Source organism: Trichinella spiralis (assembly GCF_000181795.1).
Source record: "Trichinella spiralis strain ISS 195 chromosome Unknown Scfld4, whole genome shotgun sequence".
Lineage (NCBI taxonomy): Eukaryota > Metazoa > Nematoda > Enoplea > Trichinellida > Trichinellidae > Trichinella > Trichinella spiralis.
In genome coordinates, this window is record NW_003526943.1 from 9,029,568 (window position 1) to 9,049,837 (window position 20,270).

Genomic DNA, 20,270 nt, shown 5'->3' on the forward strand with positions numbered 1-20,270 from the left:
AATTAGTAAAATGAGTTGAAAATTTTATAGTGTAAATTTTATTCAAAATAAACAGATATTAAAAATAAATATTATTATTAATAATTTGTAGCACAGTGTTTTTTAATTACTTTTATTATAATTTTACTTCAACTTTTCATCTTTGCATATTTGTTTAAAGTTATTACTTTATTAGATATAAGCAAAAATTTGAAGAAATGTTTCAAATACAATAAAATTTCCAATAATATTACTTGATTATTAGCAATCATGACATAACTGACGTCATAATTTAATAATGATTTGTATTTCAATTCAGTTTTTCATTAAATTGTTGCATTTAATAATTTTCCATTAAAATTGCATTATTATTATTTTCGTTTCGCTCTACAGTTGCACATCTTTTGATTTTGTAAAATAAATACTCTATATTTTCTGATATCATTTTGTTGTTAAAAAAATAAAAATTTCTTTACTTTCTTGATACAAATAAGCAAATTATATTTTTGCAAATATTTTATTGATTTGTTTTAATTTTGATAATTAAAAATTGATATAAAAGAAATGTGTTTATTTTTATTTTTCAATCAGTGTACCATTTAATCAATTTCAAAATATTGAGGGGTTTGTCTAAATACTTTAAGCCCAGTGTCAAAGCTGATTATCACAAATATGTCAATCATTGGAAGCGGCATTTTTACGTAAATAAAATTATAGACAACGCTAATTTTCAGATATTTAGATTTACGGACTAATTAGATGCGACTAGGCATGATGAATTGAACTGAACTCAACTGAGCTGTGTCAGTTGAAATTAAGACACACCAACGGGATACATTCGAAATATATTCATTTGCATATTTGCATTAAAAAATGAGAGTTATGAAGTGAAATTTTTTTTCTTTTTTCAATTGAGAGGAAAATTATTTGATATGTACTCGTGTGAATGGGTGCATGTGTGAAATGATTGCTTTGCACAGATGTGAACTGCTTATAGGAGGATATTGAATACGGCCAAATTTTGTTCTTCAAGTCAATCAGACGGTTGGAATAGAAAATTGGAGATTGTGATCGATTCTTCACCACCAAGTGGATAGGGCCAACCATGAACTCCTCGAGGAAATTGTTCAATTTGAAACAGACCAGCTCGCCTTGCTCATTTTTGAATCTGAAGAACGAAAATTGCGCAAGTAGAAAAACATCTCGTGTTTCGTCTGGAGAAAATGGCAAAGCTCAGAATAATTTTATTGAACGATTCGATATTGTTTTCGACAACGCAGATGTAGTTTATTTTGCCGGCCAAAAGCTGGCAGGAAAAATAGTGTTGGAATTGCTCGAAGCGACGAATGTGAATGAAATTTTGATCGAACTTCGCGGCAGTGCGAAAACATACTGGACCAAGCACAGCGGTGGTTCCAGGAAGCATTACCGGGATACGGAGCCGTATTTCTGTGAACAATTCAACACCAACTACACCAAACCCAACCGTCTCGGTGGCAAAGATATTCCACTGGGCAAAGGCAAGCATGAAATACCATTCTTCTATCGATTGCCTGAAAATTTGCCTTCATCTTTCGAAGGGGACTTTGGTTATGCGAGGTACATTGTATTTAATTAAGAGAACAAGTTGAATTTTAATTCTTTTTTTTGTAATGACAAAGTTTGAAAATTAGCATATTTGTGTGTGTCTTTTTAGATATACTTGCAAAGCAACTATTGAACGTCCATGGGAATCAGATTTGATTTGCAAGAGAGCTTTCACGGTGGTTGGCGATGAAAATTTGCCAGAAGAGAAGAGTTGCTTGAATGAGATGAAAATTACCGAATCGGCATCCAGCTTGCGTTGCTGCCTCTTCTCACGTCGTGACCAAATACACGTGCGGATGAGTTTGCCGAAAACCTACTTCGTTCCTGGTGAAGTGATTCGAACCTACTTGCAAATTACAAACGACAGTCGTCGTACGTTGAAAAATTGCCACCTCACAATTGTGCAGCACATCTGCTACAAAGCTAAAGATTTTTCTTGCAAAGAGCATCGCAAAAAGACCGACAAAGCTGTTTTATCCGAATCCCTTCCGGTAATTGGGAAACAACAGCAAGTGGAATGGATACGCCCATTGATCGTCCCGTCCATACCTCCGAAATTGACTCGTTGTACAATAATTGAAATTACATACAGTTGTAATTTGAAAATTGATTCTCACGCTTTTACGCCAATCGCGTTCACTGTTGGCAGTATAACTCCGAAAAAATTGATGCGAAACAGTTTGACCAAAGCTGTTGAAAATGTTTCCACCAAATTGGCCGACACCAGTCAGACATTCCAAGCTTACGGTCGATGGGCAGACCAAATTGTATACAACGAAGCAATTATCGGCGAGGCACTTATTCAAGAAACGATCGACGCATTGCAATATTGCAATTCCATTTTCAAACCCAAATATCCATGTCTGCTTACATCTGCTGAACTAGCTGAAGACAATAATAATAATAATTCGTCGTCATTTTGCAAAAATTCGTCATCACTCAATGATAATTCTGTCGCTCAGCACGGCACTTTTGAAATTGTGTAATTTTAATAAATGAAGTTGAACTGGAAATTGTAAATTTTGTTCAACTTGAATTTCTTTTTTAAAATTAACATTCAGCTTTCACCGTTCGCATTGCATCGGCACATACTATTGTAGCAATGATCACTTTATCAATTGAATAATTAAATATTTTTGAAAACTTCTTCAAACATTTTTACTTTTATTTACAAAAATTGAAATTTGCTATTAATTTGCATAACTTTTCAATACTGAATACTGTAAATGTTGAAAAAGAAATTTTTTGGACAGTTTTTTAAATTGCTTAAGCAATATTCTTTATTAATATGCACTTATTTCAATTTATTTATGAATAAAATTTTGAAATTTATCATTTTCTGTGTACAAAGAATGTAATATTGAATGTAATTTCTCATTTGAAAACTTTCTCAAAAACATGGACTGTAGTTATTCTTTCTTATCAAAACCGGAAAGCTTACCAATAAATAAGCAATAAATTAAACATTCACTGCACTGGTCTTGCTGTTTTATTAAAAAGCACACAATTTCCATTTACAATAGACTACAAATGCATTTTATTCGAAAAAAGTTTTACACAGCATGCAGTCAAGAACAAGTTTGTTGGAAACTAACCATAATTTTGACTTCATCTAATATGCAAACGATTATTGAATAGCAAAAATTTATTTGAAATAAAATTTTCCATTAAACATGCTCTTGGATTTGATAAAAACATTTGCTTTCTTCAAATTAAGACAAGATGACAATTTTGTTGATCGTCTGAATTATTATTTTACTGCAACTTTTTTGATTGTCTTATCCTTGTTGGTAAGTTTTAAAATGTTTGGTGGAAAGCCAATTGAATGCTGGCTACCTGCGGAATATACAAAATCTTGGGAAGACTATTCAGGTAATTTTGTCTTGCTTTTTTGTATTTCAATTAATGCAAACTTACAAATACGAACAAATGAAATTCAATTAGAAATGTTTTGTTGGGCTCAAAATACCTACTGGCTTCCTTACGAGATTGATTTGCCAAGCGATAGCATTGAAAAGCCTGTAATCAAAATTTCTTATTATCAATGGGTTCCGTTTTTTCTACTCATCGAAGCAATGATGTTCTACATGCCAAGTGTACTTTGGAAATCATTCAACAATAAATCTGGCAATTTTCTTTATTTAATAATAAAATTTTATTTCATTTTATCATGATATAAATGGTTTCATTTTAGGTATTCATATTGGCGATCTCGTTTCAATGGCTTGTGATCCTGAAAATTTGAAATCTGAAGTTAGAACCAAAAATTTAAACAGCATAGCCGAGCATTTGATTTCCCAATTCTTTCATCAGTTTCACTCCACTTCAGGCCAACGAATTGCCATGCACACTGTGATGAAGTGCTTAAATATACGATATTTCGACTTCTACATTAGCACATTGTACATCGTTGTGAAACTGTTCTACGTACTAAATGCGGCATTGCAATTTTACTTGGTGAATTACTTTTTACAAACAGACAAATACAGCATTTATGGTTTGGGTGTTATTATGGATTTGTTAAGTGGTAAAGAATGGGAAGAATCTGGCTATTTTCCAAGATCCGCCTTGTGCGATATGCAAATTCGTACTCTAGGAAATGTTCAAAAGCATACTGTGCAATGCGTGCTAGTTATTAACATTTTTACAGAAAAGATATTCATTTTGCTTTGGATTTGGTATATGACCATTTGTTTTTTAAATTTGTTCAACTTTTGCACTTGGACATTTTTGACGTTGAGCGCAGAAAAACGATTCCACTTTGTGTTAAGAAATTTAGCTCTAGCCGATCCGTCATTCCGTATGCATTTCTATTCAAGCCAAGTTCGTGCCTTTGTCATGGATCATTTGAAACTGGATGGCGTATTCGTGTTGCGAATGTTGTCTCTTCATGCTGGTGCAATGTTCACTGCTGAACTTGTGTTACAAATTTGGCGTATATTTCATCCCATTATTAGGGAAAAATCTACACTTATGCGTGAACAGTCAAGAACCACAGTTTTAAACAATTTCCATAATCTTGATGATGACTTAACATTTTACGACATACACAATAAACAAATGCCTCAAGACGTTTGGCCAACCAGAATCAGCCAGAGACTTTTATCCGCTGAAGCTGCTGTGTGAATTACGTTTGAACTTTTTGATTCGTTCAATTTTATAGCATTCGCCAAAATAACCCATTATAAATGTTACAGTAAATAATTGGTAACACAAAATGAAACGGTGCAATATTTACACTTTGGCTTTAGTAAATTGTTCGTTTTCGACCTATTAAACGAACGATAACTTTCCAATTAACACATGTAAGCACGCAAGCATAGAAATATATTGGCAAACAAATTCTGCTTTTCATTGTCATTTTCCTTTCTTTATCTTCCATATTCTCACTTTCGCAGCGTAATTTTCGGTTGACCTCAATTGTTCTATTGCCAGTTGTTGCATTTCATTTTTTTACTCAACTTGTGCTGAACTCTTGATCTGGCATAATGCACGCAGCATTCATAAAATACACAAGGCATCAGTAATTAAAATAACATTGCTATAGCAGCTGAAAATAAGACTCTTTTGTCGAAAAGTAATATTAAATTAAAGCGCTGATGCATGCAATAAGTATTTTTGCATTGTCCTCTTTACATTAATACTTGATTGTCATATTTGCAACTGTAATTTCAATGATAGCCCCCAAAATTATTTGATCAGGTATGCATTTTTGTTGCCTTGTAAAAGCTATTAATTTGTTCCTTTGAATAAATATTAATAGAATTAATTTTTATCATTTAAATTATTGAAAGTAAAATTCAATAAGTATAGCCAATTTTTTTTCTTTTTTGCTTAGCATATGAAAATGTTCCCAGATGGTCACTTTGTTTTATTGAATTCTATTGTGGATAGTGCTGGATCAAGAGGAGGTGTGACTGCTGTTGCCTTTGATAGTGTTGAGGAGCTCCTTTGGACAGGAAATGCAGAGGTGAGTTGCTTTACTTAAAGTGTGGCTATTTATGATTCTGTATGAAGCTGCAATTTTATCAAAGAACTGACTTGCTCATTGAATCACTTTATACCTGTATATGTGTGTGTCTTGTTTTAATTATTTCTGTTTTCTTACACCATATAGGGTCATGTAACGTCATATCATGGTCCCGCATTAACCAAGTACACATCCTTTCAAATGCTGGACGATGAGGTTCGTGCATTTTGGTTTTCCGATGCAGGAGTATTGGCACTTGGTCGAAATGCACTGAAGCTTTGTTCAAGACAAGGCATGCCGATCTTAAGTTATAAGTACTGCGTGCATTATTCGATATTATTTTTCCATATTTGTAATTTTGACTTTTTCAGTTTCCTTTTCGAAGATATGCAATTCGAATGCTTGGTCTTGAATCCATTGTTACAAAATGTCCTAGTTTTGGGTGGATTTCAGCCAACTGTAATTATGTTTGGCCTAGAAGTTGCTGAAATAGTATTATCAGTATGCCATTGTTTTATTTTTAATTATTTTTGTTTGTAATGTAATTTTTCATTATTAGACTTTCATGAATGTAAGCTAAAAATGAAAGTATGCAATCTCTGATTTTGAATTTTCATAGCGCATTTTTGCACTGCATAAATTGGGAATTTCACAATCAGCCAGTCACAGATAATGTCTGAATGCAGCTTATATTGATGAAGTTTTAGTGATTTTGTAAAAGTTTTAGTAAAAATGCATGCAGAGCATAGCATAGCAAAGTTGTAAGTGAATAAATTTAAATATGTGACAAAACCTTAAAATTAAACTTCAGAAACAAATGTTTTATGATGAATGAATAATGTTTAAACTGTAATGATTTTAGGCATTTTATCCTAAAAATTATATCGTGTAGATAATGTAATTTTTATTTATTTCGTTTTTTTTTAATTCTGAATAGCAGCATAAATGCATTTATTCAATATTTTATGTTATGATTTGATTTTTCTTTTATTTTCTGCAAGGGAATATAATTTTTTATTTGTAGGTTGTGCTTGTTGAATCGGATTGTGTTGTAATGAAAAGTACTGAAAAAATGTTGATCACTGGTCACTCGAATGGAAATGTAAGAAATAATTTTTTTTTGTTAAACATAATAATGATAATTAATTTGTCAATATGTATCAGATGAAAAATATTAACGAAATGCAAAATTGATCGGATAGTATTTTGTATATGATTTTTTTTTGAATTAGAGATCCCTTATTTTTGCTTAGATGAATTTTCATGAATTTGCAGTTAGAATGAGCATTTTTCCACTGTGTTTGTTCGAATTCAAATGTTTGTTTATACATGTAAATTGAATAATACGTGAATAAAAAGAAAATAAAAATGAATGCATAGAAATAGAACGGAAAGTATATTTATAAAATTTAAACAATCGGCGATTTGATATTGTAGAATTGATCATTTATAGTTTCAAATTTTTTTCAGATTTGTTTACGCAATCCGTTGAATTTCAGTTTGCTCCAAGAATTGAATGCACACAGTGGATCGTTGTCTGACTTTGTCATACGAGGTTCACATCTAGTTACTTGCGGATTTTCTCAGCGGTATAATTTTTTGCCAAGATAATTTGCATAATGATTAATTTTCTTTTTCGATTTAAGAGATGAAGATTATTCTTGCGATCCGTTTTTGGTACTTCACGATTTGAGAACAGTCAGTGCTATTGCACCTGTTAATGTAGTTGTACAGCCTTCGTTTTTGCGATTTATTCCATCTGATACGGACAGCGTTTTAGTGGTCGTTTCACAGGCAATTAATTTCAAATTTTCTATTTAAATTTTATGTTAATTTGTTTTCTTTTTGTTTTTGGTATAGTTTGGTGAATTTCAAGTAGTGAATATTGGAAGCGTCAGTGATGATTATATTTACAAGATAGAAACACAAGGAACTCATTGTACTGCAGTTGACGTATCCCCTTCTGGTCAAGTTATAGCGCTTGCCGATGAATCAGGTAGCATGTGAATTGTTTTTAAAGCAATATACAACTTGTTCTTACGGTAAAAGTAAAAATGTTACTGGCAATGGTAAAATTTCAAATTCTTTGAATGAATTTGGATAAGAGGAGAATGAGTTGGTAGTTTTTGTACTAAAATTTTAATTATAGCCTCGGTTAAAAAAAGATACTATTCACTACTATAATGTCTGCATTACACAATTACAAATAAGTCGGAATAATAAGTAAAAAATTAATCATGTATTTATCGTATCAAAGTATATTTGAAATGAATACATGTTTAATAATTTCATTTACAACTTTAAACAGAAAGCTATCGAAGTGTTATGTACAAGTGGTTTTGTTTTGTTTTTTGATGTTGTGCATTTGTCGTTGTTGTAGGTTGCTTGCATGTTTTCGTGAATCATGCAGAACCTGTATTTGTAGAAAACGCTCGTCCATTATTAATGCCGGATCCAGTAAGTGATGATTATTTATTTTAATAGTTTCAATTGCTATTTAGTAGCATGTTTTACATTGTAATGGAAAAGTTGTCGAATTATATTAAAATTTCGCTTTTGTTTTTTATTTCTTTTTCATAATGCACTTGTGCAACGTATTGGCAATTCTTTTCGAAGATATGCAATTAATTAATAAATTGGTATATTTTCTCAATGTTATTTTGTTGCAATATTGATTTGAAAAATTGGTTGTTTTCTTTTCCAAGTTGTATTAGGTATTATTTTTCATTACATTCGTTTGAATTTGTTACCAATAATACAGTATACTTGTTTGTTTTTCTTTTGTAGATGGATATTTCAATTCCAATAGGCTTTGATGACGTGGATACTCCGTTGTCGGCGGTTCCATTGCCAATGACTGGCGTTTCGTCACTTTCAGAATGGCCGGCTGAATTTTCGAAACGAACTTTCAGGCAAGTTGTTTTGTTGTTTTTTTTCAAATTAATGATTCTCAGGTAAAAGGGTTTCGCTGTCTGTAGGGGATGTTGAAATTTCTTTGCATGAAAATAATTAAGTATGATGAAAAACGGAGAAGTAACAAGTGTGATTATTGTAAAGGAAAAAAAATTTTTTTCCTATCAATCTAGCGAGCGATTGTAATTTATGATAGTAATTTGTTTATTGTACAAATCATCAAGTATCGAGTTGTTTTGTTGTTTGTCATGTTTTTTGTTGACTGTTTGTTGAACATCCGAGCAGTTTGTTGTTCTCTTCGACTTTGAACGCTGCGACGCGGTATGCGCTTGGCGTTGCACTGCTCAATGCCGTGTGGGTGGAGTTTTTGTGCAGTGAAAAGGAACCGCGATCTTGACGAGCCCTGCCCTTTCGAAACAGGCGCACGAGCTGGATTCGGAAATTTTTGCTCGACGCGCAGTAGATGATGAAATTGATCGCTTTTCCGATGCTGACCAGCACGTTACTGACTGTAGTGACCGTGTAGAACCAGAACGGGCGGTTGCGGGAACCGTTGATCGCGTCCCAGAGGTAGAGCACGGCCGAGGGCAGTTGGAACAGCAGAAACGCGGCAATGGTGATGGCCACTGTCATCGCCACGCGCAGTTCCACCGCCTTGTGGTGTTGGTTGGTGCCCATCTGGGCTGCCTCTTTGCGGCTTTTGTTGAGCGAGTACAAGAGCAGCGAGTTGAAAACGATGAGCACGAACAGCGGGATGGTGATCGACAAATTTGGCACCAGCTTAAGCGAAAGCTTGACGTAATTTTCCAAAAACGGGTGCTCGGTGCGGTTGATTTCCTGAATTGTCCACCACGTTCTGCTCGTGTTGCACCTTCGTATGGTCACTTCTATGGGTTTGTGCCAGACGAACGTGTAACTGAACAGGGGAAGCGACAGCGCGTAGATCAGTGCAATAAGCGTGATGATTTTCTTCTTCTTCAGAAGCAATTTCGCGTGCAACGGCTTTCTTATAGCTAGCAAGCGTTCACACGTGACGGCAATGGCCAGCCTGAAAATTATGTGTATTTTTGAAAAATGATAAAACATTTCATTCATGTAGAGCACTTTTCGATAGATGACTCTAAGTGCAATTTAAACATATCATTGTTCAGTTTTGAATATATGCAAATTTAATATACGGTTTACAAGATATTATATTAATCAAAAAAAGAAAGAAGAACTTGGATGCTAATGAATTTTGTGTTTTTTCTTTTTTGAAGATTATACATTTGTCTGCAAAACAACTTCAATAACAATGATCACGTTGACGTTTCACTTATCTGTATTGTTCTATTCACATTTGCTGCCTCTTTTTTAATGAACTAACTCTTCTTCTTTCTCTCGACACAGCCCTCCCCCTTGGAGATTTGTGTTGGAACACTCGTAATTTATAAATTTATCATCGAATACTGAGCAATTCGATTTTTTATTTATATTTTTGAGCAAACATTAATTTTGTTTTTCTTTTTTCCATACTATCTATGTACGTATACTTTGTGAACATTCAGAATGAATTGATCATTTGCAATGAGCGTGATTGTTTCACATCATTTTATTAATGCACAAACACGGATATAATATCACTTGCTCTTTTGACAATTTGTGGCATGTGACAAATGCTGATTTCAATCTCATCATCATCTCTCATCAACCTCTCTCTCTCTTTCTTTTAAACCGCTGAAAGAATACTCCATTTAAAAATAGTGTTTTTTTTGCTTTGCTTATAATATAACATGTTACATTTGGAAAAATGGCTAGTGAGACAGTTGGTTAGCTTGTTTGGGACGGTAATTTGATTTGCACAAATTATGCAATCGAAACTTGATTGAAATTATTCCAATTTTTGAAAAAAAAATCTTTCCATTCTCTCTCTCTTTCTCGACATCAATCAGTTAAGGGGAAATTTTGGATCCAGTAAAATTGCGTGTGGAATGTTCGGTTCGATTGGATGTGAATTTTGCAAAAATACTTGAGCCAATAAGCTTCAAGGATTAGGAGGGTAAATCTTTTCACTCTGACAACTGGTGAAATTAATAATTGTAAATGAATTTTTCTTTTTAATTTTTAAATTGAACTTTTCAATTTATTGTATCGATGTTCGTTGAAGGTGGTTTATGCAGTAGACAGATAGATAGATGGATAGATTGTGAAAGATGTTGTTGATGTATGTGAATGCAAAATTGTTCTCTTAATTGAGCAATATTTTTTACCTCGTACCACAGTTGGCTATTTTGAATGTATACAATGTGACGTGTGAACAATACTTGCGTGGCTAATAAGCGGCAGATGAAAGTTCAGATAATACGTATTTCTGGACAATTGCTTCAGCACGAAACCTCAATTCTATTGTGTTCACAGGCTACTTAATTACCGATTAATGCAATTAACGAGTTGGACATAAATATTTACTAGCACTCAATGGCATCTTTTGAGAATTTGCAATTTTTCAATCCATTCTTGAGAATTTATTCGCAAGAAGTCATCATAATAGCGTGTTGATTGAAATTCGATGCATTGTTTTTCAGAATTTGTTTTTTGTTCAAAAATTAAATCAATAAAAAAATCCTTTTAATAATAATAATAATTATTATTATTATTTGATTTAAATTGTACGCTCTGCTCTGGTGAATGAATTGAAAGGGGCAGAAAATAAGACAGAAAAAGGAAAATCTTACCATGTGGAAGATGTTGAAAACCAATTGGCCAGCGCAGTGAGTGACATCTTGGAGTGCATGTAGAGTTTGTTGAAGCCGGGCGAGGCGGCTATTGTCGGGAATGAGGCCAGCGAATAGATTATCATGACCAAGAAGAATCCCAAATCGGCCACCGCCATTGAGGAGAGAAAGTAGTTGGTTTTTGAGCGCATCGTTTTGCTGTTCAAAACCAGCAAATTGAGAACATTGCCAATCACGCCCACAGTGAATACGGTCGGCGTGATGTACTGCTGAGCGAACGGCATATGTTGGGCGGTGGTATTTTTGGCGGCACATTGAATTTCCTCCTCTGACATTACACTTGGCAATTTGATTTCGTTAGCAGTTCAACTTAAAAAAGAACAAAAAACACAACAAAATCAAAATTATGTGTATGCATATTAAAATTAATTCTGAGAAAATGTTCTTTGTTGTTGTTGTTGCTTAACATTGAATAAAAATGGTGAATGAGCAATTTATATCATCTCGCTTACCTGTTGAATATACAATTATTGTTAGTTTGCGTGGGATCAATGTTCTCCGGCTTTTAACAATTGTATCAAAGCTGCATAATAATAATAAGAAGAAGCGTTATATTTTATTCATGTTTATTTATTTATTTGAAAAGATGCAGAAGAGGGGAAGAGATAATTTGCCTACCATTCAATTGAAATGAAAGGAATGTTATTTGCATGAAAAGAACAACAACAGAAATTGTTAAATTTGTCATTCATTCTATCTCACTCACTCACACACACTCTATATATACAAGATAAGATATGATTGTAATAATTGATAATAAGATTATTGTTATAATAATGAACAAAAAATGTTGTCTGTTGCAGAAGGCAGTTGCCGATACCGCAAGAAGTGTTGAAAGCGATGAAGACGACAGAATTTGTCGGATATGCACCGAACGTGCTCGGCATGCGTCGTAATCAAGTTTCGTATCATTTGAAACCATCGTCAACTGAACACGGTGGCAGTGATTTGACGAATGAAAATTCTTTTTCCCGTAATTTGCATGTTTCACTCACTTTCAGTTGTTGTTGTTGTTGCTCGTTATATTTTATTTTTTTTGTATTTTGCTTTCATTTGAGGCGATGAGAATGTTCAAAAAATTCCTGAACATTATCGAAAATGTCGCAAAGAATACAAAAATTATCATCACATCCCAGCAATGGCCAACGTCCGATCGCCAGATTTGGGCAACATGATGATGGGCTTGGAAGCGCCCTTGCGAAACAGCTATGTCAATTCGATGCTTTTGGTTGATTTATTATAATTATAATTCTAATTATTATTATCATCGTTTAATTGTAAACTGTGATCAATTTTTATTTTCAGGCACTGTATTGGGTCGTACCGTTGCGAAACACGCTTCTGTCTCATCTGTGCAGTCGACAATTTTGCCTCAGTTGTGAATTGTCGTTTCTATTTTCCATGCTCAATCGCAACCCTGTCGACTTTTCATGCAATGTAATTATGAATTTTAGAAAAAAATTTTTTTTTCTTTAATACATTTAATGTAAACTATTTTATTTATTTAATTGATCACCGTTCAGTATTTCAATTTATGACGAAGGTTTAAAATATATGAATTATATATATAATTCATTTGCACCATCAAAAAAGCAAACGGATGAATTTTTTTCAATCGTCAGGAAATGGCATTTGGTTTCGAATTATTATTTCGAAGCTTACTAATAATACTATTAATATTATAATATTAATAATTAAGTTCCAACTTTTTCAAGTGATCCTTTTGTTTGTCCGTTTGTTTAATCGTTTAAGTTTTAAAATCGCAGTTAGCTTCAAAGATTTATGCAGACTAGATTGATTTATTGATTGATCGATGAATTCAGCATTATCACAACAGGAAACAGTTGATAACGCTTGTAGATTCTAACTACATACTATTATACCACTATCACTACCACCACTTGTTTCTGTTGTGTGTATATGTGTTTGTAGAGGGGACATGTTGCATAAATTACATCAGTTTTTTATATTAGTTTTTTTCTTCATTTTTCTAATTTTTAGGCAATGAATTAAATGTCAGTAAAAATTGAATGGGACTGTAAGTTGGTTCAGTCTATTATTCATCTTCTGTTTCAATTGATGAAATGGTAGTGTTTATTCAAGCAGTATTTTTTTCCGGCGAAACAATAAAGCTGGAATGCATTGAGTTAAATTTCAAAACTGAGCAAGATATTTACCAGGAAGTCACTTTTTTCATTCAGACAACGTGAATGTGAAGAATATTGAAATTATTCATCTACATTGATAGGTGACAGGCTTTTGCGATGTATCAAATGTACATTCAATTAGGAAATCAGCATTTATATTGTAGCGATGGGAAAAATGTTCATGTGGATTGGTTGTTTTTGAATTTGATTTGAAATTTAATTACAGATTATTTTTACTATTATGCTTGGGAGTGCAGGTTATACAAGACGTTAAGATGAGAATAAAAGATTTCAAAGAAAAAGAAAATTGATAAATAGGAAGGGTTTTCAAAAGGACGATAATAATAATAATGATCATATATGTATATATTTGCTATATTAACGTTCGCTTGACTGTGTGTATTTTGTTTTTGGGTTGAATATTTGAGTCAAAGCTGGCTAGTTGTGTTGTTGGGTAGCGGATAAATTGATTCTCTGAAGAATAAGAAGAAGCAGAGTTTGTGGTGTTCAGAAATTAGCTGCTGGCTGAACTCCGTGGCTGTATAAAAACACGATTAGCCAAACTAATGAGAATATTGATGACAAACAGTAGAAATGGATCTTTGGTTGAGTGGAAGAATTTAAATATTTTTAATTTCAAACGAAAATAGAAAGTGAACTCAAATGAACATTATTCCAAAATAAGAACTAATTTTGCGAATGTTAAATTTAGCCTTTTTTTATTATTGAATATAATTTTTGTTTCTTTCTTTATTATTATTTTGAAAAATTGTTTTTTATTTAAATATTTTAATACTTAATTCTAAGTGAAAATGGTAGATATTTGGTTATAGTAGGTAGTAGAAATATATATATATATTTGGACGATTTTACGCGATGCTAACAATAATAATTTCGTTTCATCAATAAGCGAAATCAATTTGTGGAAAAGTTTTGCTTGATTGTTTGATTTGTTTGTATGAGTTAATTGATCATAAAATTTTCATAAATTCGCCATCATTTATTCTTTTGGATAAGTGCAAAGAATAGTGAACGTTTATAGAAATTTGTGTGGAAGGGTGAAATTGGATTGATTTGATGCATGGATAAAGAAATAAGTGGAAATTTCAACGTGAATTGTATTATAAGTTATTTTTTTTGAAGTATTCTCAAAATGATGTTCAGTATGAGAGGAAAATGGAATTGTATTATTTTCTCATCTCTTGACAAGTGCATGCAATTGCAACAGCAAAAATTGCGTTAAAAATATAAAGCCAAAATGAGGGATGCTTTTGTGAAATAAATTTTCTCTATCTATGCAGAAGCGGGCTTTTCTATTCTCTTTTCTTCCCACCTTTTCTTTTCCCCTTTAATGCTGCTGGTATGTCTTAATAAATGAATGTCCGTTCAAAGCCATGGAAAAAGCAATTAAGCTTTCAGTGGAGCGTAAGGTAGAGAATTGTGCCTCTCATTTGATCTATGTTTGATTGACATTCTTTGAATTTTTGTAAAAAATGTTTGCTTAATCACTTACGTGTCAAGATTTTGCTTTAATGGGTGAATATTGATTTCGATTCCATATCCAGACGTTGGAGTTGGCCGGAGAAAGGTTTTTCCTAGCCCACTGCACCGGCACCTCAAGGGAGCGGGGTATACGGTTAAGCTATTTTCAACGACCGCTCTTTTCAATTGAATAATTCTCTCTTGACAATTTAACATTTTACTTCAGCTACGTTGCGCTAGGCGACGACACCGTTGTAGCGGACAGCTTTTGTTGATGAAATTTGTAATTTGTAGAGTGGGATAAGAATGAAAAAACACACGCACATACACACACGCATGCACGCAACTTTGTTAATGATATTTCTTGATTTAGCTTATCAGAATTCAACTGTTTACACATACATACATACATACATACATACATATATATATATATATATATGTGAAAGCATAAACAATAACCATAATTATGATTTGTAAAAATAGAAATGCTTTTTTTTTTGAATTAAATTATGGGTTGTTTTCATTGTAATTTGAAATTTTGAGATGATTCGTGAAAAAGAATATGTAACTTTTTTTGACATCATCATTTATTTTATCGTAAAACATATTTATAAGTAGGCAGGTAGGCGGATAGAACTGTGTTTTATTTTTGTTAATTTTTGTATTCCTTCATGTTTTTGCGAGGATAGTTGTTCAACTTGAAATTGATATTGTTAAAATTGCCCAGTACTCACTTCGATTATGTGAATTTGGAATTTATTGATTTTATAAAATTATTTCAATTTCAATTAAGTTAAAAAATTACTTTTATTTTTGGCTATTGTTGTTTTTTTTGAAATTAATCTTCAGAGGATAGAAGAGAACTGTTTCAAAATCACAGTAGTATAATTGAAGCAGCTATTCAAGTATAAACGATGACGTCAACTGTTGTATGTATATTGGGATAGATGATAGATTTCTGAATCTGCTTCATGCAATAATAATGTTAGTTGTTCTTTTCAAACAAATGATAATTTGAAATTTGATTTAGTTTGTTGTTCATGCATACTGGTGAATGTGAAAATGTGCATTTTTATACGCTTGGCTTTTAAATTAAAATTTTGAAAATATTTTCCTTATTTCTTCAACTAATTTCATCAGCGAGTAATCAATCCCAATAAATAAATAATGAAATAATGCTAGATATTGTTTTGTCATTTAGTATATATACTTCTTTTACTTTCTATTTTTGAAATATAAATCAAAATGAAAAAGTACTTACAACAACTTTGCTTTTCACAAATGCTTGTTGCATAGTTTCGGTTCCGCAACGGGCTTTGAAATCCATTTCATAATGTGAAGATGTTGGGATGATGTTAGTTTTTCTTCTTCTTGTTTTGAAAGCTTTTTGCAGGATAAGAGGAAGAGGAGGAGGAGGAGGAATTGGAGGTGGAGGTGGAAATGGAGGTGGAGGAGGAGGAGGAGGAGGTTTTATCAGAAATATTGGTTATGGTGAAAGTGATCCCTTCTGCTTGCTTGCTTTAGCTTTGCTCTCGTTGGTGCAGTTCAGACTGCTTGTAATGGAGGTTGTGAGAAGGGACGTTTGAAGTGTGTATGTGTGTGTGTGAGTGTATTATTTTTTCTTTTTTCTTTTTTTTGTAAATTGACCCAAGTTGTTCCGCCTGAGTGGTTTCCGGACGTGGGTCTCTTGCGTTGTCCCTTCACAAATGGATTTTAATGGAAGCACCACTTGCATATGCACATCAGCGTTGAAAGTGGACTTTTCATTGGTTCGGTGAATCGATACAAATTGGTTAATTGAATGATTACGCTTTCGGGTTCGATTCAATCGAACACTCGAAGCATGTCGATTTGTTAAGGATACTTTTTCCATGATTCTTTTTCTGTTTCATTTTTGCTTTTTTTTGAATATTTTGCCACTGAAAAGGTACTTCATTTTGAAACGATAGTTGGTTCTTTTTTTGAAAGAAAAAAAAAGATCACTATTTGTCAATCGATCGGCCCCACTTTGTTTGGATTTATTTCACAATTTCAATTTATATATTCTTTGTTTAGCATATTAATTTGTTTTTTCTTGCAAATTCGGATGCAAATGTGCATTGGTTATAAGTTTTTTTTATCATCTTCTATTTTTAGTCGAACAATTTTATTCGTTCATTTCGCACACTTCCTGAAGCTTTTGCTCTTGGACTGGTGTTGAACGACAAAGTTGACATGCCAAAAGAGAACGACGACTACAAGAGTCTAATACAAAATTTCTGCAGATTTATCTTGCGACATATCAATTCCGTATGTTAATTAATAAATAATAATAATAGTAATAATAATCAATATGCAGCTCTGGATTGCTTTGCTTACGTCACGCACCATTGTTTAGGAGTTGAAAGATGAACGCCTATTGGTCAAACCGAAGCCGAAAATTCAACCGGATCACCTTGCAATTCAGGTGAAAGTGGCAACTCCAAATTCTGAATTATCTGCTTCAGTTGAAGCAATCGAACCAACAACACCGAGAGCAGAGATTGATTCGACGCGACAGCATTTCATTGCCAAGTGAGTTTTGCATATAATGTTGCTGATTTTGAATTTTGATAATATTTAAAAATTTATACAATTGAAGAAAAGAAAAACCGAAATTAACCAATTCAGTAAATACAATATGTAAAAAACGTTTGTATATACTATGTTTACTTTTTTTTATTTATACATTTATTGAATTGAATATTTTAATTCTAAAACCTGCTGTATATATATATATATTTTTTTTAATAGAGATGAATGTCAGCATGAAAGCAGTGCATTGGCAACATCTTCATCCGATATCACAGGTACGACTGGTGGTATTGACTTTTTGTTCACAATGTCCTTGGAAAACATTACACGATGCCGTTGTGGCGTGGAAAGTGCCCATCATCCGGGATCATCTTTTGTTTGCACTCTTTCTTATCCATCACACGGTACGTCCGGACAGTATGCGAAAGGGGAGATTTTTTTTAAATCATTTCTTTTTTTTCTATTTAGTATTGGAAAGCACCGAAGCGGTGACTTTTGAGACAATATTGGAAAACAGTTTATGCTTGGAACAAAACACCCACGCATGGTGTCAGAAATGTCTGAAATTTGAAGTGGCCAAGCACTATAAACGTATCCAATCTCTGCCTGATGTGTTGTGCATAAATTGCAACATTGATTCAGATAAAGTGAAGCAATTTTGGATTGCTCAACAAACGGTAAACTGACGAACAGTCTGCTGCTTCAATGTACAAATTTATACAGCAGTTTTGTGTGTTTCATTTATTTTTTTTCAATTCAGTATCTGAATCCCGAAACGGTCGAAGTGGACGTGGCTGAGAAAGAATTTGCAGAATTTCTCTGCTCTAGCAAGTATGCATGTACTGCTTGCTGTTCTTTTCAAATATGTTGATTGATTGATTGATCAGTAGAGAAACCGACCCCGTAAATGTGGATTTCGTGCTAGATGAAGAGTCAATGGATGTTGAAAACACATGGCTTCCATTGCATATGACCGTGAGACGACTTCAAGATGGCCGGGTTGTTGTTGCTCGAAAGCGAGTAGGATTTATAAAAAAAATTTTTTTCTCTTTTATGTATTTTTTTTGATATTCAATTTTTTACAATTTCTAGATTGCCAATTCAAGCTCACCGGAACCTGAAGCCAAAGATTACATCTTGAGCTCTGTAATAACTTGCATTGAAACAGACAATTCTGGCCATTTGGTGACTTGTGTTAATTTGCCTTGCGATACTGACAGACAGTGGTTTTTGATCAACGAAACACATGTTAAACAAATTTCTCACAAAGATGCAATTAAATTTGACGTCAACTGGAAAACGCCTTGTGTTCTATTCTACAGTAGACTTGACTTGGAAAAGAGGCATCGTGTTGAAGGTTGTCAACTTGTGATTTTTTTCTTCTTTACTTTTTTTATTGATTGATCGATAGTTTAATGATTATTATGCTTTGTTTATTTGTTTATTTGTTTTTGTTTAGTGCAAAATCCCATTGACGAACGTGTATTTTTTCAAGAAAATGTGGCAACACCTGTATCTAGTGGTTCTTCAATGAGCTGTTCTTCTCAGGTGAATCAAATTGAACCACCACGCTATTTGCCGAAAAGAGGTGATTTAGTGGCCATGGACGCTGAATTTGTCACTTTGAACTTGGTCTGCTGAATAATTAATTTATTTATTTATTTATTACTCAGTGGTAATAATTGTCATTATTATTTCCAATTTCAGGAAGAAGCGGAGGTGAGAAGCGATGGTCGTAAATTGACACTGAAGCCGTCTTTGTTGTTGGCAGCCAGAGTGACTTGCATTTATGGGTAAGCAAGAACATAAATACATAAGTTCTTTGTGTTGATCGGTTTTTTCATTTCAGAAGTGGGCCACTGAAAGGTACTCCAATCTTTGACAACTACATCATCACTCGTGAACACGTATGTGCATTATTCATTCTACATACAATCTTTATATAGCTATTTTTTCTTGAAACTTTTAAAATTATTTTAGATATCAGATTATCAAACAAAATTCAGCGGCATCAAACCAGGTGATTTGGATCCGACAACCAGTAACAAAAATACGCTTGTTGCAATGAAAACGGTTTATTTGAAATTACGCTATTTTGTGGATAACGGCATCAAGTTTGTCGGTCACGGCTTGCAAAATGATTTCAAAGTTATCAATATTTATGTAATGAAAAAAAAAATTTTTTTTTCTTTATTCATGTTTTCATCATCAACTTTGCTCAATTCAATTTTGTCATCTGTGCATTCAGGTTCCTCCTGAGCAAACTGTCGATACTGTAGAATTGTTTCGACTACCAAGGCGAAGGTTGATTTCACTTCGATTTTTGGCTTGGTTTTTTTTGAGTATGCATTTTAGCTATTTGATGTGATGTTTATTAAATTATGCAAATATTGTCACATTTAGATATAAGAATTCAGTCGAACACTCACGACTCTGCTGAAGATGCGCACAGTGCGTTGGTACTGTATGAAAGGTATAAAGAAATGACTGAAAACAAGCAGAATAATTTTCAGAATATTTTGAACAATCTCTACTTGCGTGGTCAGCAACTTCACTGGACCATTCCGAACAGTTGAACACGTGTTAAATATTTCATTAGAAAATATTATATATCAATTATTGAAATAGTATCTATATATATATTTATATGTAACATGTATACATCCTAAGCAACTGTTTTATACTTTTATATGCCGTTGTTATTTCGTTGTTGTTATTTATTTTTCTTTGTAAATGGAAATTTAAATTTCCCTTTTTCAGGAAGAGCTACTCAATTTAAACTTTGCAAAATGTACAAAATTTGAAATTATTTGTTAACTTTTTGTTTATTTCAAATGAAGTATTTGTTGTTGATGAAATGTT

General features: G+C 32.9%; 6 protein-coding genes across 6 annotated transcripts; 5 read left to right on the top strand and 1 right to left on the bottom strand.

The window, feature by feature from the left end:
- Positions 1-1,084: 1,084 nt before the first annotated feature.
- Positions 1,085-2,552, top strand: Tsp_02201 (putative arrestin domain protein). The gene is made up of 2 exons (XM_003377966.1): positions 1,085-1,578; positions 1,676-2,552. Exons 1-2 carry the CDS (start codon positions 1,085-1,087, stop codon positions 2,550-2,552), a joined length of 1,371 nt encoding a protein of 456 aa, XP_003378014.1.
- An 816-nt stretch (positions 2,553-3,368) lies between these two features.
- Positions 3,369-4,692, top strand: Tsp_02200 (innexin eat-5). The gene is given in 6 exon segments (XM_003377967.1): positions 3,369-3,438; positions 3,511-3,660; positions 3,761-3,819; positions 3,880-4,197; positions 4,217-4,244; positions 4,346-4,692. The coding sequence occupies 6 exon segments, from the start codon at positions 3,369-3,371 to the stop codon at positions 4,690-4,692; spliced, it is 972 nt and encodes a 323-aa protein (XP_003378015.1).
- Positions 4,693-5,413: 721 nt separating this feature from the next.
- On the top strand, positions 5,414-9,466 carry Tsp_02199 (PAB-dependent poly(A)-specific ribonuclease subunit 2). Its single transcript, XM_003377968.1, has 11 exons — positions 5,414-5,536; positions 5,684-5,850; positions 5,908-6,028; positions 6,561-6,638; positions 7,007-7,125; positions 7,183-7,309; positions 7,397-7,532; positions 7,917-7,993; positions 8,324-8,452; positions 8,623-8,644; positions 8,832-9,466. The coding sequence occupies exons 1-11, from the start codon at positions 5,414-5,416 to the stop codon at positions 9,464-9,466; spliced, it is 1,734 nt and encodes a 577-aa protein (XP_003378016.1).
- Positions 9,467-10,760: 1,294 nt separating this feature from the next.
- Tsp_02198 (conserved hypothetical protein) lies at positions 10,761-11,478 on the bottom strand. The gene is made up of 2 exons (XM_003377969.1): positions 11,164-11,478; positions 10,761-10,847 (listed from the first exon to the last, which is right to left on the bottom strand). Exons 1-2 carry the CDS (start codon positions 11,476-11,478, stop codon positions 10,761-10,763), a joined length of 402 nt encoding a protein of 133 aa, XP_003378017.1.
- Positions 11,479-11,641: 163 nt separating this feature from the next.
- On the top strand, positions 11,642-13,236 carry Tsp_02197 (putative PAB-dependent poly(A)-specific ribonuclease subunit 2). Its single transcript, XM_003377970.1, has 5 exons — positions 11,642-11,787; positions 12,027-12,196; positions 12,282-12,451; positions 12,529-12,660; positions 13,225-13,236. Exons 1-5 carry the CDS (start codon positions 11,642-11,644, stop codon positions 13,234-13,236), a joined length of 630 nt encoding a protein of 209 aa, XP_003378018.1.
- Positions 13,237-16,590: 3,354 nt separating this feature from the next.
- Positions 16,591-19,995, top strand: Tsp_02196 (PAB-dependent poly(A)-specific ribonuclease subunit 2). The gene is made up of 15 exons (XM_003377971.1): positions 16,591-16,647; positions 16,992-17,144; positions 17,233-17,408; positions 17,628-17,812; positions 17,877-18,085; positions 18,169-18,239; positions 18,296-18,428; positions 18,501-18,765; positions 18,868-19,040; positions 19,116-19,201; positions 19,258-19,315; positions 19,389-19,556; positions 19,657-19,712; positions 19,826-19,881; positions 19,922-19,995. The coding sequence occupies exons 1-15, from the start codon at positions 16,591-16,593 to the stop codon at positions 19,993-19,995; spliced, it is 1,920 nt and encodes a 639-aa protein (XP_003378019.1).
- Positions 19,996-20,270: the final 275 nt, after the last annotated feature.